This window comes from Anabrus simplex, chromosome 5 (genome assembly GCF_040414725.1).
Source record: "Anabrus simplex isolate iqAnaSimp1 chromosome 5, ASM4041472v1, whole genome shotgun sequence".
Lineage (NCBI taxonomy): Eukaryota > Metazoa > Arthropoda > Insecta > Orthoptera > Tettigoniidae > Anabrus > Anabrus simplex.
The window spans coordinates 404552120-404577750 of NC_090269.1; the positions used below are offsets into that span (position 1 = coordinate 404552120).

The 25631-nt window shown below is 40.4% G+C and overlaps 1 protein-coding gene across 9 annotated transcripts in view; it reads left to right on the forward strand.

The window, feature by feature from the left end:
* Positions 1-8527: 8527 nt before the first annotated feature.
* The window catches only part of Bili (FERM domain-containing protein 8 Bili), a 208961-nt gene continuing 191857 nt past the window's right edge, over positions 8528-25631 (forward strand). For 2 of the 9 annotated variants that reach the window (XM_067147771.2, XM_067147772.2), the window contains exon 1: positions 8871-8919. In XM_067147771.2, the coding sequence (XP_067003872.2) occupies positions 8880-8919 (40 nt within the window). In that variant the 5' untranslated portion in view covers positions 8871-8879. The other 7 variants (XM_067147763.2, XM_067147767.2, XM_067147768.2 and 4 more) reach the window with 6 other exon arrangements.

Consider the following 25631-nt stretch of genomic DNA (forward strand, 5'->3'; position numbering starts at 1 on the left):
TGTTGGCCACGTAAATACTTATTGTAAGTGACACCATATCAGTTGATATCTTGTCCTCTAATTTAACAAACAAAATATAGTCTTCATGCGCAGGTAAAATAAATAGATATATCACTTACTATAACCTAGCCCGCCTGGTGGCCATGATCGTTAAGGCGCTGAAGTCTAAAAACGGTCTAACACCGAGGTTAGCCGGTTCGAGTCCCGTTGGTCGAAAAAATTTTCACCATCAGAATGTTGGCCGGCAGGGTAGGGGAGGTGGTGGTATACAATTTCTAATCACTAGATTGCATGCCAAAAGCCTGGATTAAATTCCAAACCTCTCCGCAGTGCTCATATGGAGTGAGGGCATATGACGCTGTTGATGGTGATTCGTCCGTCGGATGGGGACGTTAAGCCTTGAGCAGACCCCTTGGTGCTATTCGACAGGAGTAGGCTATGTGCCGGCACCGGGTTTCACCCTCTCCCTACTATCATATATCACGTCATTCATTTCATCTCTCATTAACTCCTCTGATGAGGTTGACGTCAGGAAGGGCATCCGGTCATAAAAAACCGCCACGACAAATTCATCTCACCTCATACCCGACCCCGTAGGGAAACGGGACAAGGGTTGGACAAACAATCACTTACTATAACCTCATTTTTGAAATCCCCAAAAGATATAGTCATTAGGAAATACAGTAGGATAGGCACCAACACAGAGTTTTGGCCTTATCCGGAAAAATAGTTCATCTAGTACACGGAAAACATCCCCTCTGATGACAAATTTATCCTCGAATATTGTAATGTTTTATTTTTAATTTTAAAAACAAATTTCAAAGAAAAACATCACTCGACTATCGTTTCCTAATCAAACCAAACCAACAGAAAGAACGAAATTGATGCTTCGTACTTGCTCATGTTTACATTTGAACAAACCGAATGCGGCGCTATTTTAGCTAATATCGATAGCTACATTAAGTCTGATATATTGTAGTTGGTCTTGGCCAGGGGCCAAAAATGGCGCAGTGTTCGGTTTGTTCAAATGTAAACATGAGCAGGTGCGAAGCATTCGTTTAGCCTTTTCTGTTCATTTAATTTGATTGGGAAACGTTAGGGTAGTGATGTACGTGAAATTTGGTTTTCAATCTAATATGACATATCAGAACCGTGTTGTTCGCGTTATGTGTCTGGATGTTAATCGTATTAAAGCAGATGCACTCACATTCAAATCAAATTTACGCGTCGTGATGGTTTTGTAGTTACAAGTAATTCATTAGTGTGCATTCAAACATTCGAGGGTACATTTTTCATTAGAGAGGATATTTTCCGTGTACTTGATCGTTATTTTTTCCGGGAAAGGTCAAAGCTCTGAGTTGGCACCTATCCAATTTCTAACTACTATATCTTTTGAGTTTATAAGAAGTGATTAAGCTATTCATTTTATTTGTGAATGAAGTTTATATTCTCTTAGAAGGCAAGGTATCAACTGATATACTGACACCCACAGTAAGTATTTACTGACCAACGATTTGAGTGTTAACGTGTTTTATTCAAAATTCATGTGCAGCCAGAGAACTTCAAATCGATTCTACTTGTGATAGAAAGTTCATTCAAATAAATGTTTTTATAAAACAAGTGCTGATTTATAGGAAGAGTTATTACGGACTGGAATAATTTACCAACGGTCTCTTCTACTGTATCTACACCAATTCGATACATTTTCAGCTTCATTGAAGTCATTTAAGCAAATACTAGGTAAATAACTGATAGGTAATCGGTTCTCTGGATTATAGCCCGAAATGCAAAACATTAGATACGTTCTTAACAAATGCATATTCACCAGTCTAGTCCTACCTGAAATATACAATTAAAGGCGTATTTATAAGAAAATCATAATTATTGATAAAAACATTTGATAACACTTAAAGGCACATTTTAATCATCGTTTTCAACTTCACACCGCACTGATACTCATTATCAAGGTTACATACACAACTCTCAATTAACTGAAAACCTAAAGGCCGGTCTCCACTGATTAACATTTAGCAACAACATGTTAAATGTTAAAAGTGTTAGATGTTAACTGGTGACACCATCAACATGTTAAATGTTAAATACTGTTTCGTGGAAGTTGGACGACCTCGTCGCCCATCGCACTATCCAACTGGATAGCGTATTGCCAGCCTTTGGTCAGAGCAATGTAGATCAAGGAGGCTCGCATGTAGAAGAATTGGCGTTGGCCCAGGTCCAAGAAGGGCCATGCTGAAAGAGCCCACAAGAGGGCCTGTCCTTCGTGCTGGTTGTCGTCGTCAGGCACGGGCAGGGCCTTCGAGTAGTTCACTGGTGTCAGGGAGCGCCATCGTCGGTGATGCGGAAGCGGTTGATCAAGTAGGGACTCCGGTGGGTTGTCGTCATCCTGGTCTTCTTGGTCTTGATCGTCCTCGGGTTGCCGAGGCTGCTGGAGGATATGTTGTTCCAGACGCTGAACGGTTTGCAGGAGTGCCTGCCAGTCGATACCTTGTGGCGGTGCCGGGTTGCCGGCTTGGTTCTCAGGTTCTGAGTCCGCGAAACTTTCAGTGACATTTGTATCTACGGAGGTGAGGAGTAAGGAGGGAATTATCCCCGTTCCGGTAATACTGCCAGCTGAATGGAAATGAAATCCGAATTGAATCGACAGTATGATCGATCGATATGAATTTTCTAAACCATCGTTTCCGTGTAGAAATTCTAGGTTGTCTCTGTGTTGTACCTTGATTTCCTCACTCATGTTCAAGCTTAACCTACATTTTGACTGCTGTGCAAATAACAACAGTATTTAAAGTGTTTCAGTTACATCGCCAGATGTCTCACGGTGATGCATAATGGTTCCATATTTTTTGGTGTCATAGTTTGCCAATACGAATCTCGAAGATAACCTTGGCCTACCGATTCAGCACTAGGGAGCCGAAGTATCACTAAAAGTTTCGCGTACTATACCAACATCAACAGTGACCTCTTCACTTAAATAAGACAGCAAATGTCTTATCAACGTTTTGGTATAATAAGAGAATGTCGCAGCCCATATCAGTAGTTCTGGAGAATATCTTATTCGATTAAACCAAATTGAATGTAAACATGACCCCGCATGCCGGCTCACGTGGCTCAATGTGGCGGCCATTCTGTCACGTATCGATATGTGCATTTAGGTCTGATAAGTTAATATTGTAGCAGGACGAATAGAAATGAATAGTGTGACGACTCCCTCTGAATCACTTGTTAACAGCACCGCCGTCTCGATCCTCTTATACTGCCTGCTCTATACCACTCTTTTAACACAGGAAGGCGCGACTACCAATATTTCTCCAAGTCGCCGTAAGAGTGCAGCAGTAGACGCACAATATTCGCTTATCAGTGTGGGTGTAGCACTGTGTTATTGGTGCATGAATGTGTGTGAAAATCTGAGTTATTTCGTATAATGAGTAAACGTGTCTGGTCCCTTCCGTTCGTACAAGAGATATTTTGTATAGAACTGTGAAATGAATTAATCATGTTATGCTTATAGACATTTCAAAAGTGATTTTAAGGTGTTGGTACTTGTTCCTTTCCGTTTGTGCAAGGTATATTTTTCGCAGAACTGAAACTTCAGATTCTTTCCCCGAAATATTCAATTGTTGTGTACCATTTTGCCAATCTCGGCAAGGTGGTTCGCGGCCAGAAAAGATGAGACTTAATGAAATACCGTCTAGAAGGGAACTGGGAGAAAAGCGGCTGTCGGCTTTATCTAGGTAAGGACCTAATAAAGGAAGTAATTGGATATCTTCAGATTACTCTCGTATCTGTGCATTTACACCTTATTTCAGAAGGTGATGGAGCCTCCGCGGCTCAGGCGGCAGCGCGCCGGTCTCTCACCGCTGGGTTCTGTGGTTCAAACCCGATCACTCCATGTGAGATTTGTGCTGGACAAAGCGGAGGCGGGATAGGTTTTTCTCCGGATACTCCGGTTTTCCCTGTCATATTTCATTCGAGGAACACTCTCGAATATAATTTCATTTCATCTGTCATTCATTAATCACTGCCCCGGAGGAGTGCTACAGGATTCGGTAGCCGGCACAATTCCTATCCTCGCTGGTAGATGGGGGCTTCATTTATTCCATTCCTGGTCTGGTCGAATGACTGGAAACAGGCTGCGGATTTTTTTCACAAAATGATTAAAGCCGTGGAAGATAGTGGATTCCTTGTGATAAGAATTGTGACGGACAATCACATAACAAACGTCTTCATGTTTAGACATTTTGAGCAACCTCAGATATCCAAACGATAACATTCCAATCAAACTAGAAACAGGAAATTAAATCCTAATTTGCGGGTACTAGGTTCGTGTTGTTGAAGATAGGATGGAGTGTGAAATTTGTGTCAGCACCATCTCACTGCCTAGAGCTTCGACACCGCTAAATGGAACTGATTATGCATCAGGACAGAGGAGGAGTTCAATACCCGAAACCTTATTTTGTTGCTCTGGTGACGCATCTGCAAGAGTTCGTTTAAGCTGCTGTGCCCTATTGTCGAAGTCCTTCAAACGTACGAGCGAAATACGAGGACTTGCAACGTCTTCCCTTTCAGAATACCGGGCGAGTTGGCCGTGCGGTTAGGAGCACGCAGCTGTGGGCTTGCATGCGGGAGGTAGTGGGTTCGAACCCCACTGTCAGCAGCCCTGAAGATGGTTTCCCGTGGTTTCCCATTTTCACACCAGGCAAATGCTGGGGCTGTACCTTAACTTAGGCCACGGCCGCTTCCTTCCAATTCCTAGGCCTTTTCTATCCCATCATCGCCCAAGCCTTCGTCCAGGCAAATCTTTAAATTGTGCATGAAGAGGCCAACTGCGACTACATATAGGTAATATTGCCGATATTTAATATTAGGCTACTGATGTAATTTACGAGCTTCAGTGAACATATGACCATACTGCATAGTGTTTTGTAGGTTGTCGTCATTAGAATAAGTTTAGAACATTGTGCGTCTATGTCTGACATCTAGCGGAGAAATGTTGTCGCAGCGTAGTCGCAAAAAGGCTCGCATAGAGCGGGCAGTATAGGAGGATCGAGACGGCGGTGGTTAACAGACACGGTGTACATGTTCTCCACCACCTGCAGCGCTGCCGTCGATAAAAGTCCAAGCATGCGGGCTTTTTGTCGGCTTAATGTGGAAGTGTGTAAACAGTTAGTGGTCTTTTTTTCGGTAGTTTTACGCGTGCAAAATATCTAGTGTTAACTTTTCGTGAACTGAAAAAGATTAAACATTTGAGAAGTAGGACGTATACATTGGCATATGCATCAAATACGTCAGCCTTGTGAAGGTAGATTTACTGGCACGTAAATGTAATCCTGAGGGACTCCATTCTGGCACCTCGGCGTCTCCAAAAACCGTACAAGGTAGTTAGTGGGACGTTATGCCATTAACATTATTTAAAATAAAATTATTTGCATATATCAGAATATATGATTCTCTGTTTGAAACTAATCAAATTGTATGGATTGTCAATAACATCAAAACTTGTAGGGGGATTATGACATAATTGAAGACAACCTTTATAAGTATATTTTATTATATATTATTATTATATTTCGCCCTGAAGGACGTGGGTTCTAATCCCCGCCAGGAAGTCGTAAATTTAAGAAACGAGATTTCCACTTCCGGAGTTGCACATGGCCCTGAGATTCACTCAGCCTACACCAAAAATGAGTACCAGGTTAATTCCTGAGGGCAAAGGCGGCCGGGCGTAGAGCTAACCACTCTACCCCATCAAGTGCCGAGATTACGGATAGTGGAAGCCTTTACCTTCCACCACTCCTATGGCCTTGATGGCCTGTACGGAGATGACTTTGCTTTATTATTATATTATCAGTGGCGTGCGGTGAACATTTTCATTACCTCAGCTGCAAAACATTTTTTTTTAAAAATATAAACAATCGTAGCCCCACTGCAATCTCTAAAGTCAACATTTGTCCTGCGTTTTTCGTGGAAAAGTCTTCCTGAGAAAGATCTTTCAGGAATATTTTCAACCACACGCGCACATACTTCCAAATTGATATCCACGGCAGTGACGACACCATCATAACTCAATCTATAGCAGATTTTAAACAATGTACTTACAGTTTCATCCGGTGACGCTTCAGATAGTACAGTCATGGTTTTCGCACACAAACACTGGGATTAACTATTTGTTTTTTACTTAAAAAACCTAATCTAAACTAATCAGCAAAATTTAACTGGTATTTTACCGTCGCTGAATTTTTATAGTTTCACTCGCATATACTGAGTGTACGTGCAACAACGACTAACGAGGGAAAATACTTGTCACGACGTATAACATACGTTGTATTCATGAAGAATGCCACAGAACTCGTGAAACCTTCACCTATAATCCAAGAGGAACACTACAAAAATTCACTATATACCACCATCACAGACAACCAAATACAAAATTATTTTACTTCGCGCTTAACTCTGTGTTCATGATGAGCAACCTAAATATTTTTCTGTGGCTATCGGAACACATACTCTACACGTGCCATCAATGAATTGCTCGAAAAAACTGTATACACTCCGAAACCCAAGACTAAGCTATATTCTTCCTTATTACAATTGATTTCATATACGGGCTCTATTTTTATTAGCAAGACGATGTGCAAGTGGCTATACTGTTATGATGTTGATATTTTTCTTGCAGTCTCTAGTGGGTGGTGCTGAAGACTTCGAGTGTGAAGTATTAAATCTAATATTACCTTACATAAGCTAGTTGGCCTGTCGCCGTATATTACTCATTGGCTGAACGATCAGCGTACTGGCCTTCGGTTCAGAGGGTCCCGGGTTCGATTCCCGGCCTGGTCGGGGATTTTAACCTTAATTGGTTAATTCCAATGGCTCGGGGGCTGGGTGTATGTGGTGTCTTCGTCATCATTTCATCCTCATCACGACGCGCAGGTCGCCTACGGGAGTCAAATAGAAAGACCTGCACCTGGCGAGCCGAACCCGTCCTGGGATATCCCGGCACTAAAAGCCATACGACATTTCATTACTGCCGTGGGAGGGCTTACAGCTCCGACCAGCTCCCGGGACAAGCAAGCTTCTAGTGCATGCGTCACCCAAGCAATCTTAAATTTTGCTGGGGTAGCTCTCTTTTGCGCCGGCAAGGAAACCCAGCTCGCTGGAGAAGCTGAACTGCGGTAGTGCGAGCGGATTTTCGAGGCAGCTCTACTTGGCTTAGATGTTCGCAGTTTTTTGAACATTATAAAAAGCTTCCTAAGGAATAATTAGAAAATGTTAATACAAAGTTCTTTACTCCAGCAGCGCTGGGGTAGTTGGTATTCAGTGCACGCCACTGTATATTATTACCGTAAAAAGTAGTTAGTGAGACGTAAAGCCAATAACATTATTTTTAAAAAGTATTGGAAGACAAATGAAATGGCGTATGGCTTTTAGTGCCGGGAGTGTTCGAGGACATGTTCGGCTCGCCAAGTGAAGGTCTTTTGATTTGACACCCGTAAGCGACCTGCGCGTCGTGATGAGGATGAAATGATGATGAAGACGACACTTACACCCAGCCCTCGTGCCAGTGAAATTAACCAATGATGGTCAAAATTCCCGGAAATTGAACCCGGGACCCCTGTGACCAAAGGCCAGCATGCTAACCATTTAGCCATGGAGCCGGACATTGGAAGACAGATAAGCTACAAATCACGTTGTGTACTTATTACAAATGTGGTTTAATTGCACAAATTTTATACGTTTATACTAGCGATATTTAAAAACCACATTAGTAGCAGAGTACAATATAAGCATAAATAACAACGTCGATTATTACACCCAGTGTCGAAATGACTATCAGGTTAAATTGTTATTTCATTATTATGTGGCGTAGTTCATTCATGATAACCAATTTAAATGGGTGTTATATCATAAGATGTATACAAAAGAAATGGTTAATATTGCACGTTCGAATTTGCCGCTAGGAGGTGTTGCTCGGAGTCGTAGAAACCAACGAGCTCCAGGCGTCATTCGCGCCTTAGAGCATTAATGCAAAGATTCGCACTACAAAAATGAAACAAGTGACTGGTAATAGCGCGTAAGCGAAGTGCAAGAAAGATCGAACTACTTACGAAGAGAAGTTAATCAAATCCCGACAGTTACTGACTAACTTTTTTCGCGCATGTAATATCCTGATTTAATCTGTACGATCCTGCCTCCCTTATTTGTGATCTGGTCATGTATGTCTATAGTAGTAAATCGCCGTGATAGATCACACTGGCGTGAAGATGTAGAACCCTGTGTCCCCGTGCTAAATCCCTGCAACCTAACACATGTCAACTTGTTCTGTTGTACATATCTGTAGTATTAGACGCCTCGAATATTCCTCATGTCTCTTTCCTACACAACCTCTCTCAATACACTAGTGTGTACTTCCGTTTCCCACTACCCTCCAATCTATCCCTTTTTGTAACAGACACTTTGATTGGTAAAGTTTAAAACAACCCAGTGACTGGACGTAGTGCGCTGCGCAGAGTGCAAGAACAAAGAAGAAGAAGAAGAAGAAGAAGATGATGATGATGAAGTAGAAGAAGAAGAAGAAGAAATCCCGACAGCTTTCTCCTCTCCATATCGATCTTGAATGAGGGGGTCAGTTGATTGTCTGTTTTGATGTTTTTAAATCTGTCAAATCAGTCATTGGAATTGTTATGTGGGCGGTGGGTTTTTAATCACTGCGATTGAAATGTTCTTTTACCACAGTTTGATATTGATCTGTAGTTTAGTCATCATTTCTCAGAAATTTTACTGATGGGATTTAGTTTCCGAAATTCAGTTCAAAATGTTTTCATTTGTGCTGATACAGACTGTAGGCCCTACTTGTTTACTGGAATATGTATTTGATTACTGAATTTGAGCTTGTAGGTTATGTAGGTGTGTAGAGGAATATAAGTTATGTGGCCAAATGTGTGGTGACATTAGAAATATTTTCTGTTTAATAAACGTAGTTACCCTCTTCTTGAGTGCTACTTCAGTGATCGGCAGATTGCGAAAATTCTGGCCATCTCTACAGTGTGTCGGGCTATTTCGCGAGTTTTTGTTTATGCTAACTGGCAACTTCATTTATCCTTAGGAGCTATTAAAAAAATCAGTGTAGGGTTATTTTCTTTACGACTATTTGTTGTACATCCCTAAAGTGAACTAATGCTATCAATAATAGCAGTAAATTATACATCCGTTTAACTGCAATAGGCCTCAAAGTACCCGGAGTGCCAGAACTTTGCCCTGAAAAGGGATTCTTGTATTTAAATACTTATCAATGTTAGCTGATCTCGCCTGTGTTCGATCGTGCAACCCTGAACACTGGAGCATCTAGGCAAGTAGGCTGCTGTGTATAGTAGTCAGGTACAAAATTAGGGATGGTTACACATTAACAGTTAGTTGGGATCAGCACATCATGTGGATTAAGCCCAGTTTTACAGGTGAATGCCTTTCCTTATGCCAACCCTATGTGGAGAGATGTCTTCATTAGTGCATGTTTCTCTGGTGGTTGGTAGTGTTATCCTTGCACATAAATGAAGATATATATATTAAGGTTTGCCTGCTGTCATTTCTTGATGGATACAGTACTTTTGCATCCATCTCTTGGCACAGGCCAGAACAAAGTGTAGCTTCCACCAAAGTCCCAGTCAACATCCATGGCTGTGACAATATGGAAGCTGCTGGGGTATGGGTGGTGCTGAGTAATGACATTCAGAGCACGACTAGTGCATCTGAGTGTTATGAAAGGTGTTGCTCATAGGGTCAGTCATGCTGCAATAGCACTTTCTGACCCAGTGAGGAAAGCAATGGCAAACTACCTCACTCCTCGTCTTGCCTAGTACGCTTCATTTTGGTGCTGCCGTTGGTTTTTGCGGTTTCCTTATAACCGCATAACCTTTGGTGGTGCTATTTGAGGATCCAACCAGCCTCTGGGCTGATGACCTAACAGACAGATATTAAGGTGAACACCCCTGAGCTAGAAGAATTGACCATACCGGTACACAGCTAAAATCCCCGATCCGCCCAGGAATTAAACCTGGTACCCTCTGAACCAAAAAGCACTTCGCTGACCATTCAATTAAGGAGCCTTCACACTGTCCATTAACAGAATCCACCTCCATGATTGTTCCACACCTGCAGGGAGAATTTTAGCTTCACATGCCTCAGTCTCTTTAACCCTTTGATTATAGCCAAAAGTTCCTTACTTGTGCTCTGCGTTACTGTAAATTACTAATTAGACTATAACTTACATTTAAATCAGTTTAATTTAAATGTATCAAATTTTCATTCTTCATAACTTGAAGATTTCTATGTTAGATTATCAGCCCTGAGGCTGGCCTAATCCTCAAATATCACCTCAAAAGTGTCCGACTCGTTGGCTGAACAGTCAGCATACTGGCCTTCGGTTCAGAAGGTCCCGGGTTCGATTCCCGGCCGGGTCGGGGATTTTAACCTTAATTGGTTAATTCCTACGGCACGGGGGCTGGGTGTGTGTGTAGTCTTCATCATAATTTCATCCTCATCACGACGCGCAGGTCGCCTTCGGGTGTCAAATAGAAAGACCTGCACTTGGCGAGCCGAACCCGTCCTGGGATATCCCGGCACTAAAAGCCATACGGCATTTCACTTCATTTACCATCAAAGTTTATGCGATTATTTGGGAAACCGTGAAAACCAATGGTAGTGCCAAGATGAGATAGTATGAGGATTGGGGTAGTTTGTCATTGCTTTCCTCACTGGGCCAGAAGGTGTTATTGCAGCATGACTGATCCTATGAGTAACATCAGGCACTTGAAATCAAGATAAGGAACAGATGTGCAGTCGAGAAAATCGAGACTCATATTCCATAAGTTGTAGAATTAACTTGAGAGTTACAAATTTGTCACTGACATCGTGCAATTCATTTATTGTCTGGCTTCTTCGCTGAATGGTCAGTGTACTGGTCTTTGGTCCAGAGGGCCCTGAGTTTGATTCCCAGCTGGGCCAAGAATTTTAACCATACTGTATATAGTTAATTCCTCTGGCCTGGGAACTGGACATTTGTGTTCACTTTAATACACTTCTTTTCATCTACACACACCATACCCTAACCACTTCAGAAACTCACAATAGTAATATGTCCCTCCATACAGGGTTGATGTCCGGAAAGTCATTCCACTGTAAAACTGGGCCAAATCCATTTCAAGTGCCAACCCTAATTAATTGGGAAAAAGGCCAGGAGGAAGAAAGAATATCATAGTGAAATTTATTAATAAATGCCCTAACTTTTGATATGGATTGAAACTTACATTTTGTTTCATTGTTCATTCCAGCTCATTCAGTTTCACTATAGTTTTGATTCCTCTGTCCACCTCCGTAGTGTAACAGTTAGCACAATTAACTGCCATCATTGGAGACCCGGGATGTGTGATTCCCGGTACAGCCAGAAATTTAAGATTGGGAGGAGGGCTGGTATATGATTGAAAATGATGCATGTAGCTCACTTCCATTGGAGGAGTGCCCGAGAAGAGCTGCACCACCTTGGAACTAGGGCACAAATTTGTTTTATTCTTCTTTGCAGCTGTTACTAGTTTCACTATAGTTTTGATTCCTCTGTCCACCTCCGTAGTGTAAGGCCATCTACACATGGAGCTACTCATTAGTAACTGAAGTTTCCGGCCGCGTACTTGAGTGACCCTTCCTGTGTATTTCAATGGAAAGCCACCAGTTAGTAACTAGTTTGTAATCAGTTCCAGGTGACTTGCGGAGCCAGTCACCAGCGAGTTTAGTTTCTCAGTTCCCAGTGATCAAGTGCCTTTTTACGATAGCGAGCGAACAAGTTTTCAATGTAAAGTTAGTGGGAGTATGAAAAACACCCCGTACTGTACAATTGTACGCTGAAGGATTACGCAAGAAAGGACATTACGGAGAAAGCATACAATTATTTTCTAAGGTTTTAAATTTTTGTTCGTTTGTAAAAATGAAGTTCACTTTTCTTACCTGAGAGTTATTAGCACACTTTCCTCAGCACTCACACATTCTCTCACATTTGTATTTCGCTGTCGAATGGCACCACCGGGCGAGTTGGCCGTGCGGTTAGAGTCGCGCAGCTGTGAGCTTGCATCCGGGAGATAGTGGGTTCGAATCCCACTGTCGGTAATCCTGAAGATGGTTTTGCGTGAACCATCAACGATAGACCCCAAGTGTAAGCGGACGAAATGTAGAGCATAGAAACCTCTACAAAAAAGTCCGCAATGGCACATATCTATTTCCAACCGGCTGCCCTCTAGAAGCGATTTTATGCTATAGTCCGCGGTAAAAAATATAACTCCTTAAAATTAAATATATATTTCGATATTATCCTCGAGTTCCTCATCAAAATAAATTGTTTGACCTCCTCCAGTATTTTATAAGGATTACAATAACCTTATCAGGACATTAATTATGAATGGTTCAGAAGTTATGACCATTTTAGACTGTAGTGGTAATACGTGTCAACAGGATGGGCAAGCGCTGTGTCCGTCATCGTACAGTAGCTTCGTGTGTGGAGCTGAGTTACTATTCAGTTACTAACCAGTGTATGACCCCGGTGAAACCAGTCACGTTTCTTCTTTTTTTTTTTTTTTTTTTTTTTTTTTGCTAGGGGCTTTATGTTGCACCAACACAAATAGGTTTTATGGCGACGATGGGATAGGAAAGGCCTAGGAGTTGGAAGGAAGTGGCCGTGGCCTTAATTAAGGTACAGCCCCAGCATTTGCTGGTGTGAAAATGGGAAACCACAGAAAACCATCTTCAGGGCTGGCGATAGTGGGATTCGAACCTATTATCTCCCGGATGCAAGCTCACAGCCGCGCGTCTCTACGTGCACGGCCAACTCTCCCGGTAGTCACGTTTCTAATGAGTAGCTCCATGTGTAGAGGGCCTAACAGTCAGCACAATTAACTGCCATCATTGGAGCCCGGGATGTGTGATTCCCGATATTGCCAGAAATTTAAGATTGGGAGGAGGGCTGGTATATGGTTGGAAATGATGCATGTAGCTCACCTCCATTGGAGGAGTGCCCGAAAAGAGCTGCACCACCTTGGAACTAGGGAACAAATTTATGTTTTATTCCTCTTTGCAGCTGTTACTAGTTTTATTGTCATACTCAGCAATTTTATAAAAATCTTAGCACAACACTGAAGACAAAATTGCGGTTAGGGGTGCGCAGCTGTGAGCTCACATCCGGGAGATAGTGGGTTCGAACTCCATTGTCGGCAGCCCTGAAGATGGTTTTCCGTGGTTTCCCATTTCCACACCAGGCAAATGCTGGGGTACCTTAAGTAAGGCTACGGCTGCATCCTTCCCATTCTTAGGCCTTGCCTTTCCTCTCCCATCGTCACCATAAGACCTATCTGTGTTGGTGCGATATAAAGCAAAAAAACAAGCCAACTGAATATTTTTTTTTTTCATCTGACTGTTTTACATTCATGTGCAAAAACACCTTTTCGACAAATACATTTCAGGTATGTATTCAACAAAAAAAAAAAAAAAAAAAAAAAGAAAGATGGACCATTTTCACAAAATTTGGTACTCATCTCTCACAAAAAGAGCCTGCCAGCTGGCGATGATCGTTAATGTATTGAGTCTTCAAAGTCTGACACCCTGGTTAGACAGTTAGTCCTGATGGTAGAAAAACTGTCACAGTCAGACTATTAGGATGAGTAAGGTCACCAGCAAGCCATACACAGTCCAAGAAATGACACACACATGCAACAAAGTGGTCTAGAAGCAAAACAGGACGAACAACGCCAATAAAAATAAGTTGATGTGGAGTAAAATATGGGAAATTTCTGTCTTACAGGGATGCCATATGAAGTATACTTTAAAGTTCACTTACCAGGAAGAAGCAAAGCATATTTTTACTCAGAAGCGATCTGAAGGAAAGCAGCCATCATTCTGTGACATTCTTGAACAGGCATATCGTGGGTTCCTGCTGATCAGCGAACAGAAGTTCAAGGATCTGTTGTCTTTATGTGATAGCAAATGCATCCAAATTGCTGATCATCACTTTTATCAAAGCTTGGTTTCAAGACAAAGTGGTCCACCAGAACACAGTGGCTGTGATAGATCAAGTGCTGATGAATAAGCGAGCATATTTTTGTGAAAGGTGGACTTCGAAGTCTGACAGTTTTGTTATCATAAATGGGAAACCGATGTAGCGCTACTTGCTATCTAAATATTTGGTGCATGTTTCCAGAGAAAAACATTGTAAGATTCCAAAGTCCATTTTTGAAAATTATTAGAGCCAATACTTATAGGTTGTTTAAATCCCTTCATTTGTGATCACCTGTGAAGTTTCAATACAATTGTATTTACATTGTTTATTTAACATTTTCTGGTACATTTTACAATTTGAACTTAGGATGTTAATACGTGGACCCATCATTATGACAATAGAGTTTTTTTTTTTACCATCCCTTCACTTCCTCAAGGGTAATAATCCTCCTCCTCATGAGCTGATTGTTAGCGACATCAATAGAAATATTTCCTTTTACGTTGAGAAGATTTTCAAAATATTCCTTCCTCCTGTCCATGATTCCCTGGGATCTATTATGAGTTCACATGCTTTATCCAAAACACTATTAATTTCATTTTTCCCTCCCTTTCTTACATTCTTTATAATATCCAGAAAGGTTTCCTTGCTGCTTGACCTAGACTATCCAAGTAATTACTGAAATCTTCCCAAGACTACTTCTTGAATTTCACAATTATTTGTTTTGCTTACTGAAATCTTCCCGAGACTACTTCTTGAATTCAACAATTATTTGTTTTGCTCTGTTTCTTTCATCTAAGTACAATTTCTTGTCTGCATCAGTCCTTGGGTGCCATTTCTGATACGCTTTCTTCATACGTTTACAAGCTGCTCTCATTTCATCATTCCACCAAGATGCTGGATATTCCTAATTTTACGTATAGTTGCCCCTAGGCATTCCCTTGCTGTTTCTACTGCATCATTCATGTGTGCCACCCCTTCTATATCCTGAACCTTCTTACTGTCTATTGTTTGGAACTTCTCACTAATAATATATATGGACTTCTGTACAATTTCCTCATCCTGGAGATTTTCTATCCTTATTTTTCTGCAGACAGATTTCACTTCCTCTATCCTTGGCCTAGAGATACTTAGTTCACTGTAGTGGTATGTATCATCAAAAAATCCCCTGAATACCTGTTTGACCGAGAAGAAATTACTGTATGCTCACGATCTAACCTTACCTCTGGTGGTCGCATATAATAACCATGTAATAAAGTACACTTTCAGAGGACCACTTAAATGTTCTTAAGAAAATAATGATTTGTTAAAAATAAAGAGCACACAAGTCACTGATTTATTCTATTATCCTTGAACTAAAACACACCATTACTGCCCATACATATACATTCACACACATGAGGTAAGCACTAAAACACTAGAAATATTATTTACACTTGAAAAGACATAACTAAAATTGTGCCAATGGTTTGGCTGAACTTGAACATGTTAGCACTGTTGTGCATTACATAATTTCATGAGACTGTTGTCTCCACATGTTACCCGCGGCATGTCTCCCGCGCTTCTCTTAAGCAACTCCCGCCAGTCACGCGCCAGAAAAACCGTCCCACCAGTGAAGTGCTGCACACTATACATAACTTCATCAACAAATACATTATATAAATGAAATACTACAATATTATAAAGTTAAAACACAAGTAAATGATATAATTACTTAGTTGTAATTGTTGATGCGATATGTGCAGTAACAATACCCACACATTCCTAACAGATTTCCTGAATTCAAAGTCTTTTATGATATAGTCTCTTATGGATCTTGTGTCCCTACCATCCCATGTGTAGTGGTGAATAGCTTTGTGCATGAAGCATGCATTCATAACTGCTAATCCCTACTAGCACAGAAGTCCAGTAAACGCCTCTCATTCCTTTGGGTTCCCATTAAACGCTTTCCATTCCTTTTAGCTTCTATATCTTCCCCAAATTTACCCATTTCCTTCTCATATCATTCAGTTCTATTTCCAACTCTCGGATTGAAATTGCCCATGAGCAGTATCCTATCTTTGCTGATTTTTTATTTATTTTTTAAAATTTTTTTTGCTAATTGCTTTACGTCGCACTGACACAGATAGGTCTTATGGGGACGATGGGACAGGGAAGGGCTAGGAGTGGGAAGGAAGTGGCCATGGCCTTAATTAAGGTACAGCCCCAGCATTTGCCTGGTGTGAAAATGGGAAACCACGGAAAACCATCTTCAGGGCTGCCGACAGTGGGGTTTGAACCTACTATCTCCCGAATACTGGATACTGGCCGCACTTAAGCGATTGCAGCTATCGAACTTGGTATCTTTGCTGCTGACCCTGACTATGATGTCACTCAGTGTTTCATAAGACTTGCCAACTTCGTCTTCATATATGCTCTCACATGGGGAATACACGGACAATTCTCATCCTAATTTCTTCTGCCAAATCAACGCACATCATTCGCTCATTTATGTTCCTAACAAAAACTATGTCCCGTGTAATAGTATTCCTGATGAACAGTCCTACACCAGGCTCTGCCCTTCCCTTTCTAACAACCGTCAAGAACACTTTATAATCTGCTGTTTCTTCCTCGTTATTGCTCCTTACCCAAATATCATTAACTCGTAACATCCAGACACATTCTCTTTGCTGACTCAGCCAGTTCTGCTTTCTTTCTTCCATAACCCTTTCAGACCGAGTACGCACAATTGTGCGGGTTCGTATTTTAGTTATCCCTGACCGTATTTGATGTTTTTTCGGCGCTACACCGGACTGCAGTGATTGTGCAGGACACGTGGCGTGTATTTCAATTGATTTTAGTATGCGCTTGACCGCCAGGGCGAAGGAAGAAGAGTTTAAAAAGCACAGTTGATCGGCGAGATGGCAGGAAGCAGTAGTGCCGAAAGTAAGTATTTATTTACTGCGTTTATATTAATCTAGAAGCTTTACTGAATACCGGAATATATTCAATGAAGTGTGTACATTGGTTAGTGAACGTAAATTTTGAAGCTACACCATCGTACGTGATACAACGAGGTTTTGAATTTTGATACGCACAATTGTGTGGGTCCTGTTTTTCGGATGTTAGTTTTTATTTTGTAAAATAAACTATTAATATGTGTATTGAGGAGCATTTTAGTCAGTTCTTGACGTACAAACAAAAATTCACACCTCCAGTTTTCTTTCAGGTCAGAAAGGGATAAGCCCCATTAATAGATAGCCCCCATCAAATTCCATTTTGTTCACAAGTTGTTTCCAAAGTGTCCCTCACCTGTCAAATGGAAGTGGGACTGCATTACGCCCATAGGTCCAAGGCTTGTTTAAAAAGGTTTGAGGTCTGTAAGTTGTGTGAAGCAGGATGCTACTCTACTTGTACATAGGCCCAGTGAGGATCTCTCCTCTAATTGGTTAGGAACCACTTAGTGGATTTGTATAGTTCTAACCGCCTGAGCACAAGGAGAGCCATGACTCGGAATATGTCCAAGACTTCCACTCCCATTCCATAGCAACTGGTATCCTGACACTCTAGACCACTTACTAGGGCACTCAACCATTGCTTATGGTTCATGAACTAGTATGTGATTACAGTAACCCACAGCTTCAACTAAAAGTTTTAGTAATTATATCAAGTTGGTTGATGGTTTATGTTTGCAGTGTGGAATTTTTAAATAGCGGTGATGAAAAAATAAATCACACTACTTGTGGATGCTTGCTCAGGTTGTATAGGACAAAATCAAAATAATAGGGAATTTAAGTCTTTTCAACCAGTAGTAGAGTCTCAAGAGTTTGATATTCTGATAAATACGAGTGTAAAATTTTGAATAACAATAACAAATCGTCAGCTTTCAGAGCCAAGTGCCTTATACTAGTCAAAAGCTGAACACAAAACACAGGAGAGTGACCTTGAATGCAGCTTTGCAGTTCCCCTACCCCTCATACTACGTTGAACAGAAGTCTGAGGGTACCCTGATGGACAACCTGCTGTTTAGATGGGGGCATGGCATTGGTGCAGAAGTTAAAACTGAATGCACTTAACAATTTTTAATGAAATGGATATTTAAGTTTTCATCACTACTGATATAAGCCCTACACAATTTGTAGTTTTTTATTTTCAAAAGACACTTGACAATTTCTCTTAGTGTAAGGCAATCTGTATGTTTTCATTTTCATAACTGCTGTTATGTTTAACATAAGTAAATTTTGTCATGTACGCAGGCTTTTTCTTGTAATATTGCAAGTTAGAGTTTTTCTCTGGTTCGAGGTAGTCTCAGTCCCATCCACCTCGAATTACTGAGACTACTATATTAATTATTACTATATCAACTGAGCGAGTGGCTGCGCAGTTTGGGTGACGTAGCTGTTGGCTTGCATTTGGGAGATAGTGGGTTCAAACCCCATTGTTGGCAACCCTGAAGATGGTTTTCTGAGGTTTCCCATTTTCACACCAGGCAAATGCTGAGACTACCTTAATTAAGGCTACGGATGCTTCCTTCCCACTCTTAGCTCTTTCATATCCCATCATCGCCATAAGACCTATCTGTCGGTGCGACATAAAGTAAATTGTAAAAAATTACTGTCACAATAAAAACAAGGCAATTTGTTTGTATTAATATGATTTATTTACCACAATTTTCAGCAGATGTATGGAAGGTCTAGAGAAAAAGGGCGAGCCCCATGTGCATATAAAATGTTCCCTAGACCTAAGTTAAGATGATATATTATTTACGTAGCTTATAAAATACTTAAATGGTACTGCGCAGGATATACATGTATACTTAATTTCTTACTGCCCGTTCATTCTCTCTATCGACAGTTAGATTATCACCCATTCAATCAGTCATTCCTGTGGTCACATACTGTACTTCTTTTCACTCTACCAGTCTGTCATTCACACATTCCTGTGCTCACATACTTCCTTTCATTTTACCAATCTGTCATTCACTCATCCACCCACAAACTCACAGACACATACAGCAGTTCCATTAAATTACATTCTTCTTTAAATATATCTTAAATTTTGGGAGAGGCAAGTCCTTGACATCCACTAACAGCGAGTTCCATAGCTTTGCGGAACGTCAATAAAACCCTTTGTGAAAGGCGGACAAAGGGTAACTCCTTTGGCTCTCTGAGGTGAGCGATAAACAAGTGATAGACTTTGAAAGGAATTAATTTCTATAGAGGCAGAGAGGGATTTCCAGTGAAAAATCAGGTCTGTTTATTTTGCTGTTGTCTCAGTGGAAGGTAAGCTTATAGGATGGGAGGGGGAGTAATGGTTAATTAGCATTTCGGTATGGTGTTGTTACCCTCTGCCACCTGCTCATGTTCTCCACTGCTGTGGGATGCCAAGCAGGTAGACCGTATGTTATTACGGGCCAAACCATGCAAAGGTAAGCTGACTTTATTGCTCGTGGACTGAAGCCTCTTAAATTCCTTTATAGGAACCTCAGGATTTTTGTTGCTTTGCGCCTTGCCTCTTCACACTGTATACTCCCCTTTAAAATGTCACAAAAAGTTATGCCAAGTACCTAGTTTCCCTAGTTTATAACTACAGTATTCATTACAGGCTTTCTGGACCTAATCATCCTCATATATTCACACTTATTTACATTTATATTCAGACTATTTAGAGTGCACCACATCAACTGAAAGGGTGTCTTCCTTATTTCTTTTACATCTGTACAGCACAGTGTCATTGACATACTGGGGCCATTGATGATGAGACACAACCTGTGAGTGAATATTGAATTTTCACGACCGTATTGTAATCGAAATCGACTTTCAACCTATTAGGTTGTGTTACGTACATTTAGTGTACGTGTTGAAGAGAACAAAAATGGCCAACCGGACACCAGTGGGATCCGAACCCACAACCTCCCACTGGTGTCCGGTTGGCCATTTTTGTTCTGTACTTAACATCTCTTCAACACGTACTAAATGTACTTAACACGACTTAATAGGTTGAAAGTCGGTTTCGTTTATAACCTGGGAGATTGAGAACATGGCAGTGAAGAAGAGAGGTCCAATCACAGAACCTTGTTATTACTCCAGATGTTACTGGAACAGCTGGTGATCGAGCATGGAATGGAATGGAGCTACAAGTGAAGCCCATGAACAGAAACTGGCAAATAAGTTAATTCGGGAGGGAGGATTTACACAAGTAGAACAAGAACCGACTTGTCTCAATAACTTGCTAGATGTATTCTTGGTTAAACCATGGGAAATTGATGATAAAACTGAAGTAATTGAAGGAATAGGTGACCATAATGCTGTAATAATGGATGTAGGACTGGTACCAAAAAGGCTTAATAAGAGGGTCACATAAGACAAGAAATTATACAGAAAATCTAAAGTTGTTGAATTTGGGACTTGCCTTAAATCACAATTCTGTTGGATAAGTGAAGCGAGTAATGTGGATACACTTTTGGGCCAAATTTAAAGGAATCATTTGGGAAGGAGAGAAAAGATTTGTACCTGTTAGAAGGGTAAAATGACCTCATACCCTGTTCATTATACAAGGGAAATAGGAAAAATTAAAAAGAAAATGTAGAATAGTAAACAGGAAAATCAAAAAGGGTAGGGAGAGTAGAGAAACTAAACAACAGCTAATGAGGGAACTGAATAGAGTGAAAAAGGAAGCAAAAGAGAATTATATGAACGGCATACTTCAAGAGGGTAATGACCACAAAGGGAAATGGAAAAAGTTGTATTCATATATTAGGAATCAAAAAGGAAAAGGAATCCAAATTCCCACAATGGTGGGAGAAGGGAGTGGACACTATTTAACAAATACTTAGAAAGCAAATCTATTTAGTAGGGAATTCAGAGATTCAGTAGAAGAGTGTCAGGAGTTGGAAACCGAAAGAGAAGATAGAGAGGGAGAGACACATAGGGAAACAGGAAGCTTCTCATTCACAAATGAAGATATTTTCAGAGAAATCCAACTGCTTCAGCAAGGAAACGCAGCAGGAAGTGATCAAATTACTGGGGAGGTATTAAAGACAATGGGGTGGTACATTGTGCCTTATGTAAAATTTCTCTTTGACTATGTCATAAACAATAGTGTAATACCAAAGGAATGGAAGGAATCTATAATACTACTAATTTATAAAGGAAAGGGTGATAAAAAGAAACCTGAGAACTACAGACCAATCAGCCTGACCGGTGTAGTTTGTAAAATACTAGAGAGTTTAATAGAAAAGTACATCAGAGAGATATGTGATGATAAAAATTGGTTCATGAGGAGCCAGTATGGATTTAGAAAGAAATTTTCTTGTGAGGCACAACTGGTGGGATTTCAGCAGAACATATCAGATCACTTGGATTCAGGAGGACAGTTAGATTGCATAGCCATAGATCTCTCCAAAGCCTTTGACAGAGTGGAACATGGAATATTATTAAAGAAATTGGAGGGAATAGGATTGGAAGTAAGGGTTATACGTTGGATAAGAACATTTCTAAATTCAAGAGTTCAGAAAGTCAAAGTAGGAAATAATGTATCACAGGAAGAGAAAGTTTGGAAGGGAATTGCATAGGGTAGTATAATCGGTCCGTTACTTTTCTTAATATAGACAAATGAATTAGGGAACAATATAACATAAAAAATAAGATTTATCCAGATAACATAATTGTTTATAGGGAAATAAATAATATTGAGGATTGTTCAGAATTACAAAGAGACCTTGACAGTATCCAACAATGGGTTGAAGAGAATAATATGAAGGTTAATGGAGGCAAATCAACTGTTACAACATTTACAAACAGGAGCTTTAAAACTGAATTTAAATATACTTGGATGCGGTAGTTATCCCAAAAGATGGCAAGTGCAACTACTTAGGTGTGAGATTTGAAAGTAATTTGCGCTGGAAGGGTCATGTTGATGACATTGTTGGGAAAGCATACAGATTGTTACGTGTCATAATGAGGCTACTTAAAGGATGCAACAAAGAATTAAAAGAGAAAAGTTACTTAAGAATGGTTCGTCCATTATTGGAATATGGAAACGGTGTTTGGGATCCTCACCAAGAATACCTAATAAAAGAAATAAGATAATGTGCAGAGAAAAGCAGCAGGATTTCAGGAGAAAAAGTAGTATATTAGAAATGTTATAGGAACTTGGGTGGGAAATTTTAAGTAAGAGAAGGGAGAAATCTAGACTTATAGGATTATATAGAGCCCATACAGGAGAAAGCATGGGGAGAAATCCGTGAGAGGCTTCAGTTGGAAAATAATTATATTGGCAGGACTGACCACAAGTATAAAATTCGAAGGAATTTTAGCAGAAGTGATTGGGGTAAATTTTCATTCATTGGGTAAGGGCGTGAAGGAGTGGAACAATTTACCAGGGGTAGTGTTTGATCCTTTTCCAAAATCTGTAGATATTCAAGAAGAGAATAAACAGCAACAGAGAAAATAAATGAAATGTTAAGAGGGCTTCGACCAGTGCAGGTTATTGTGAATAAAAAATGTGTGTGAATAAATTAATTCCATCCTCTGGTCTATGGAGATTGGACAGCCGAAGTAGGGGTGAAATACAGTGGGGACTTTGAGGGCCCTGGGACCGCTATGGTAGCTGGGAAGGCCCTTCTGGATCTCTGAAAAGCGGTGGCAAAAGGGGCTCTGGTTAAGACGCAGCAGGCTGTTATGCTACTTAAGTTCCAAAATGGGTAAAAAATAAATAAATACATGTAATGTAAATTTAATCTTGTACCAGTTGTATAGTGTTATTTGAAGTAATTCCACATACTGTATATGAGTTGACTATGTTTGTAAGTACAGGAGATATTATAAGTAGAATTTTGTAAACAATATAAATTTATTAAAGATGAGCTGTGTATTTAATAGAAAAAATTGTTAGTGTAAATTATATAATATTGTATTCTAGGAAAATATGTTCTTCTCTTGTTAATTTAAAATTTAGTGCTTGACAATAATGTATTTTAGTGTACCATTTGCCACCAAGGTAGACACCTTATTTGCAAATAAAGTGATTTTGGTTTGATTTGAAGATAATTGCCTAGCAGATATGATTTGTCCTACTGTGGAAAACATCTCTTCTGCAGGCACGGATGAGTCTGGAAGGATAATGTAGGAATCTAGTGCTATCTCATGTAGCGGGTTGGCTCGATTTTCCTCCTACTACTCTACTGGATCCATTGAGCTTGAAAGAGGAGGCATCTCCAAATGCTGCTGCAGCATTATTACTGCTTCGCATTTGATGGTACTTGTGCTCTTATGTTGTGCTACCTTATCTTCCATTAAAACAAGGAGATACTCAGTTCTCCAGCTGCCAGGCTGAGTGGCTCAGACAGTTGAGGCACTGGCCTTCTGACCCCAGCTTGGCAGGTTCGATCCTGGCTCAGGTGCTCAAATACGCCAGTGTTGTGTCGGTAGATTTACTGGCACGTAAAGGAACTCCTGCGGGACTAAATTTGGGCCCCTCGGCATCTCTGAAAACTGTAAAAAAATAATAGTGGAACGTAAAGCCAATAACATTACATCTGACAAGTTGGAAGCTTCATTGTTGGATGTGTCCTGCCACCTTTCACGAATAGTTTTGAGTTCATTCTCCACCTGCATTTAGAACAAATATTTTAGTAATAGAAAATAATAACACGGTATGTATTTGGTGACTGAGTCTATGATTCATCATATCCCATAATGTACTGACCTGGATACACTCCTCTTCAGCCCAATTGGGTACCCGAAAAGCCACTTTCTTAAAGGTTTAACTTGGGTCTAGGAGAATCATTTCTCGAAAAACAGAATAACTTTCATACTTAAAGAGTTGCTCTGTTATGGCTTCCAAAGCACTCATCCTGAAATTCTTCCCTACTTGAGTTTTTGGAGCTTCTGCTGAAATTTGAAGTAATAGCCCATTAACCATAGGAATTACTTTTGATCAAGTGATATAACATCGCCTGACAACATCACTGTCGTGTTTTCGAAAGGTCAAAGGATGGAGCACGCTTCTCTTAGAATGTTCCATTTTTCAGCTGAAACAAGAATAGAAAACTGCTTTATAACGCTACAAACTTAATGTCTTCTTTTTTTTTGCTCACAATAATACATTTTCCCATCTGTAATTAATCGAAGGCCATTTGTAAGTTCTGACACGCTACTATCATTGGCTGTTTGACTTCTAGCAATCACCAGATCATTGCCAATATGTATTCCAGCACGTTGGGGTTTGCTGTAGCAATCTCAGTTTTGCCATGCCTGCCACACACTGGGCAGTATTCAAAGTTTCATTGGCTCCACTACTTTGCCTGTTGATAAATTAAACACAAAACATCTGTGTACATATACTTAAAAATAAAAATAATGAATTCCCTTAAATCTCTGATAGCAAAATCTAATAACATTACCAAACCAAACCCCATGGCACTAAAGCCCTTGAATTGCCTTGACCTACCAAGCAACCGCTGCTCAGCCCGAAGGCCTGCAGATTACGAGGTGTTGTGTGGTCAGCATGGCGAATCCTCTCAGCCATTATTCTTGGCTTTCTAGACCGTGGCCACTACCTCACCGTCAGATAGCTCCTGAATTCTAATCACGTAGGCTGAGTGGACCTCGAACCAGCCCTCAGGTCCAGGTTAAATTCTCTGACCTGACCGGGAATCGAACCCGGGGTCTCTGGGTAAGAGGCAGGCACGCTACCCCTACACCACAGGGCCGGCACCTAACAACATTGCGTACAAACATAATGGAAATACTCATTTGAATAATGACAATGTCAGAACACAGATTTATCAAGACAGCAAGCGACTGTTTGGTTAATGCTATCATTGACTACTAAGTTTAGAGTGTGTGCCACGCATGGTAAATTATGGATATTGAGACATCTGATAGCAGCTGGATGTCTGCCGTATTATACATGGTTATAACCGGCACTTTTCCTATGAGCCCCAAGATGAAATCACTTCAGAAATGTGACCAGCTACTGGATGTAGGTTGATTATGTGCACTCTTAACACGACCTCTCAAGAGATGCTCATTTGAACTCACCGTTAACTACAAAATGGGTCATGGTTAAATAACTGCTCTGTCTATTAGAGGACCAACCGTCAGCCGTTAATGCGACATGCTTCGCTTCATCCGCGTTGCTTGCAACTTTCACCCGTATTTTCGCATTCACCTTTGGCATATGTACCTGGAAAAAACTTAGAAGTTATTATTTATTACTCTCTAAATGTTCTAAACATAATCAGGCATATTCATTTGCTTGTCTGTAATGAAAATGTAACGCATTTGTATTACTTACATCTGACTAAGTGTTGTGTGATGGAAGTCTGTATCAAGGGTTTAATTTATGTACATGTGTTTTAAAAAAACTTGTCCTCCACAATTCACAGAGTTTGCTTATCAGTTGCCACGAATAGAGGCAAAGAGTGATCTAAGTCTTTCTTTTCTCCAGTGTTAAAATCGTATACTGCAACAGGGAGGTTGTTACGACAAGATCGTGAAGTCACTTCATAAAAATTCTCATTGTGGACTCTTTTCTCATGGTCCTTTAGCTCAGATATTTCACCATCGTGGAATAACCTTACTACATAGCTTGCATTTCACAGATT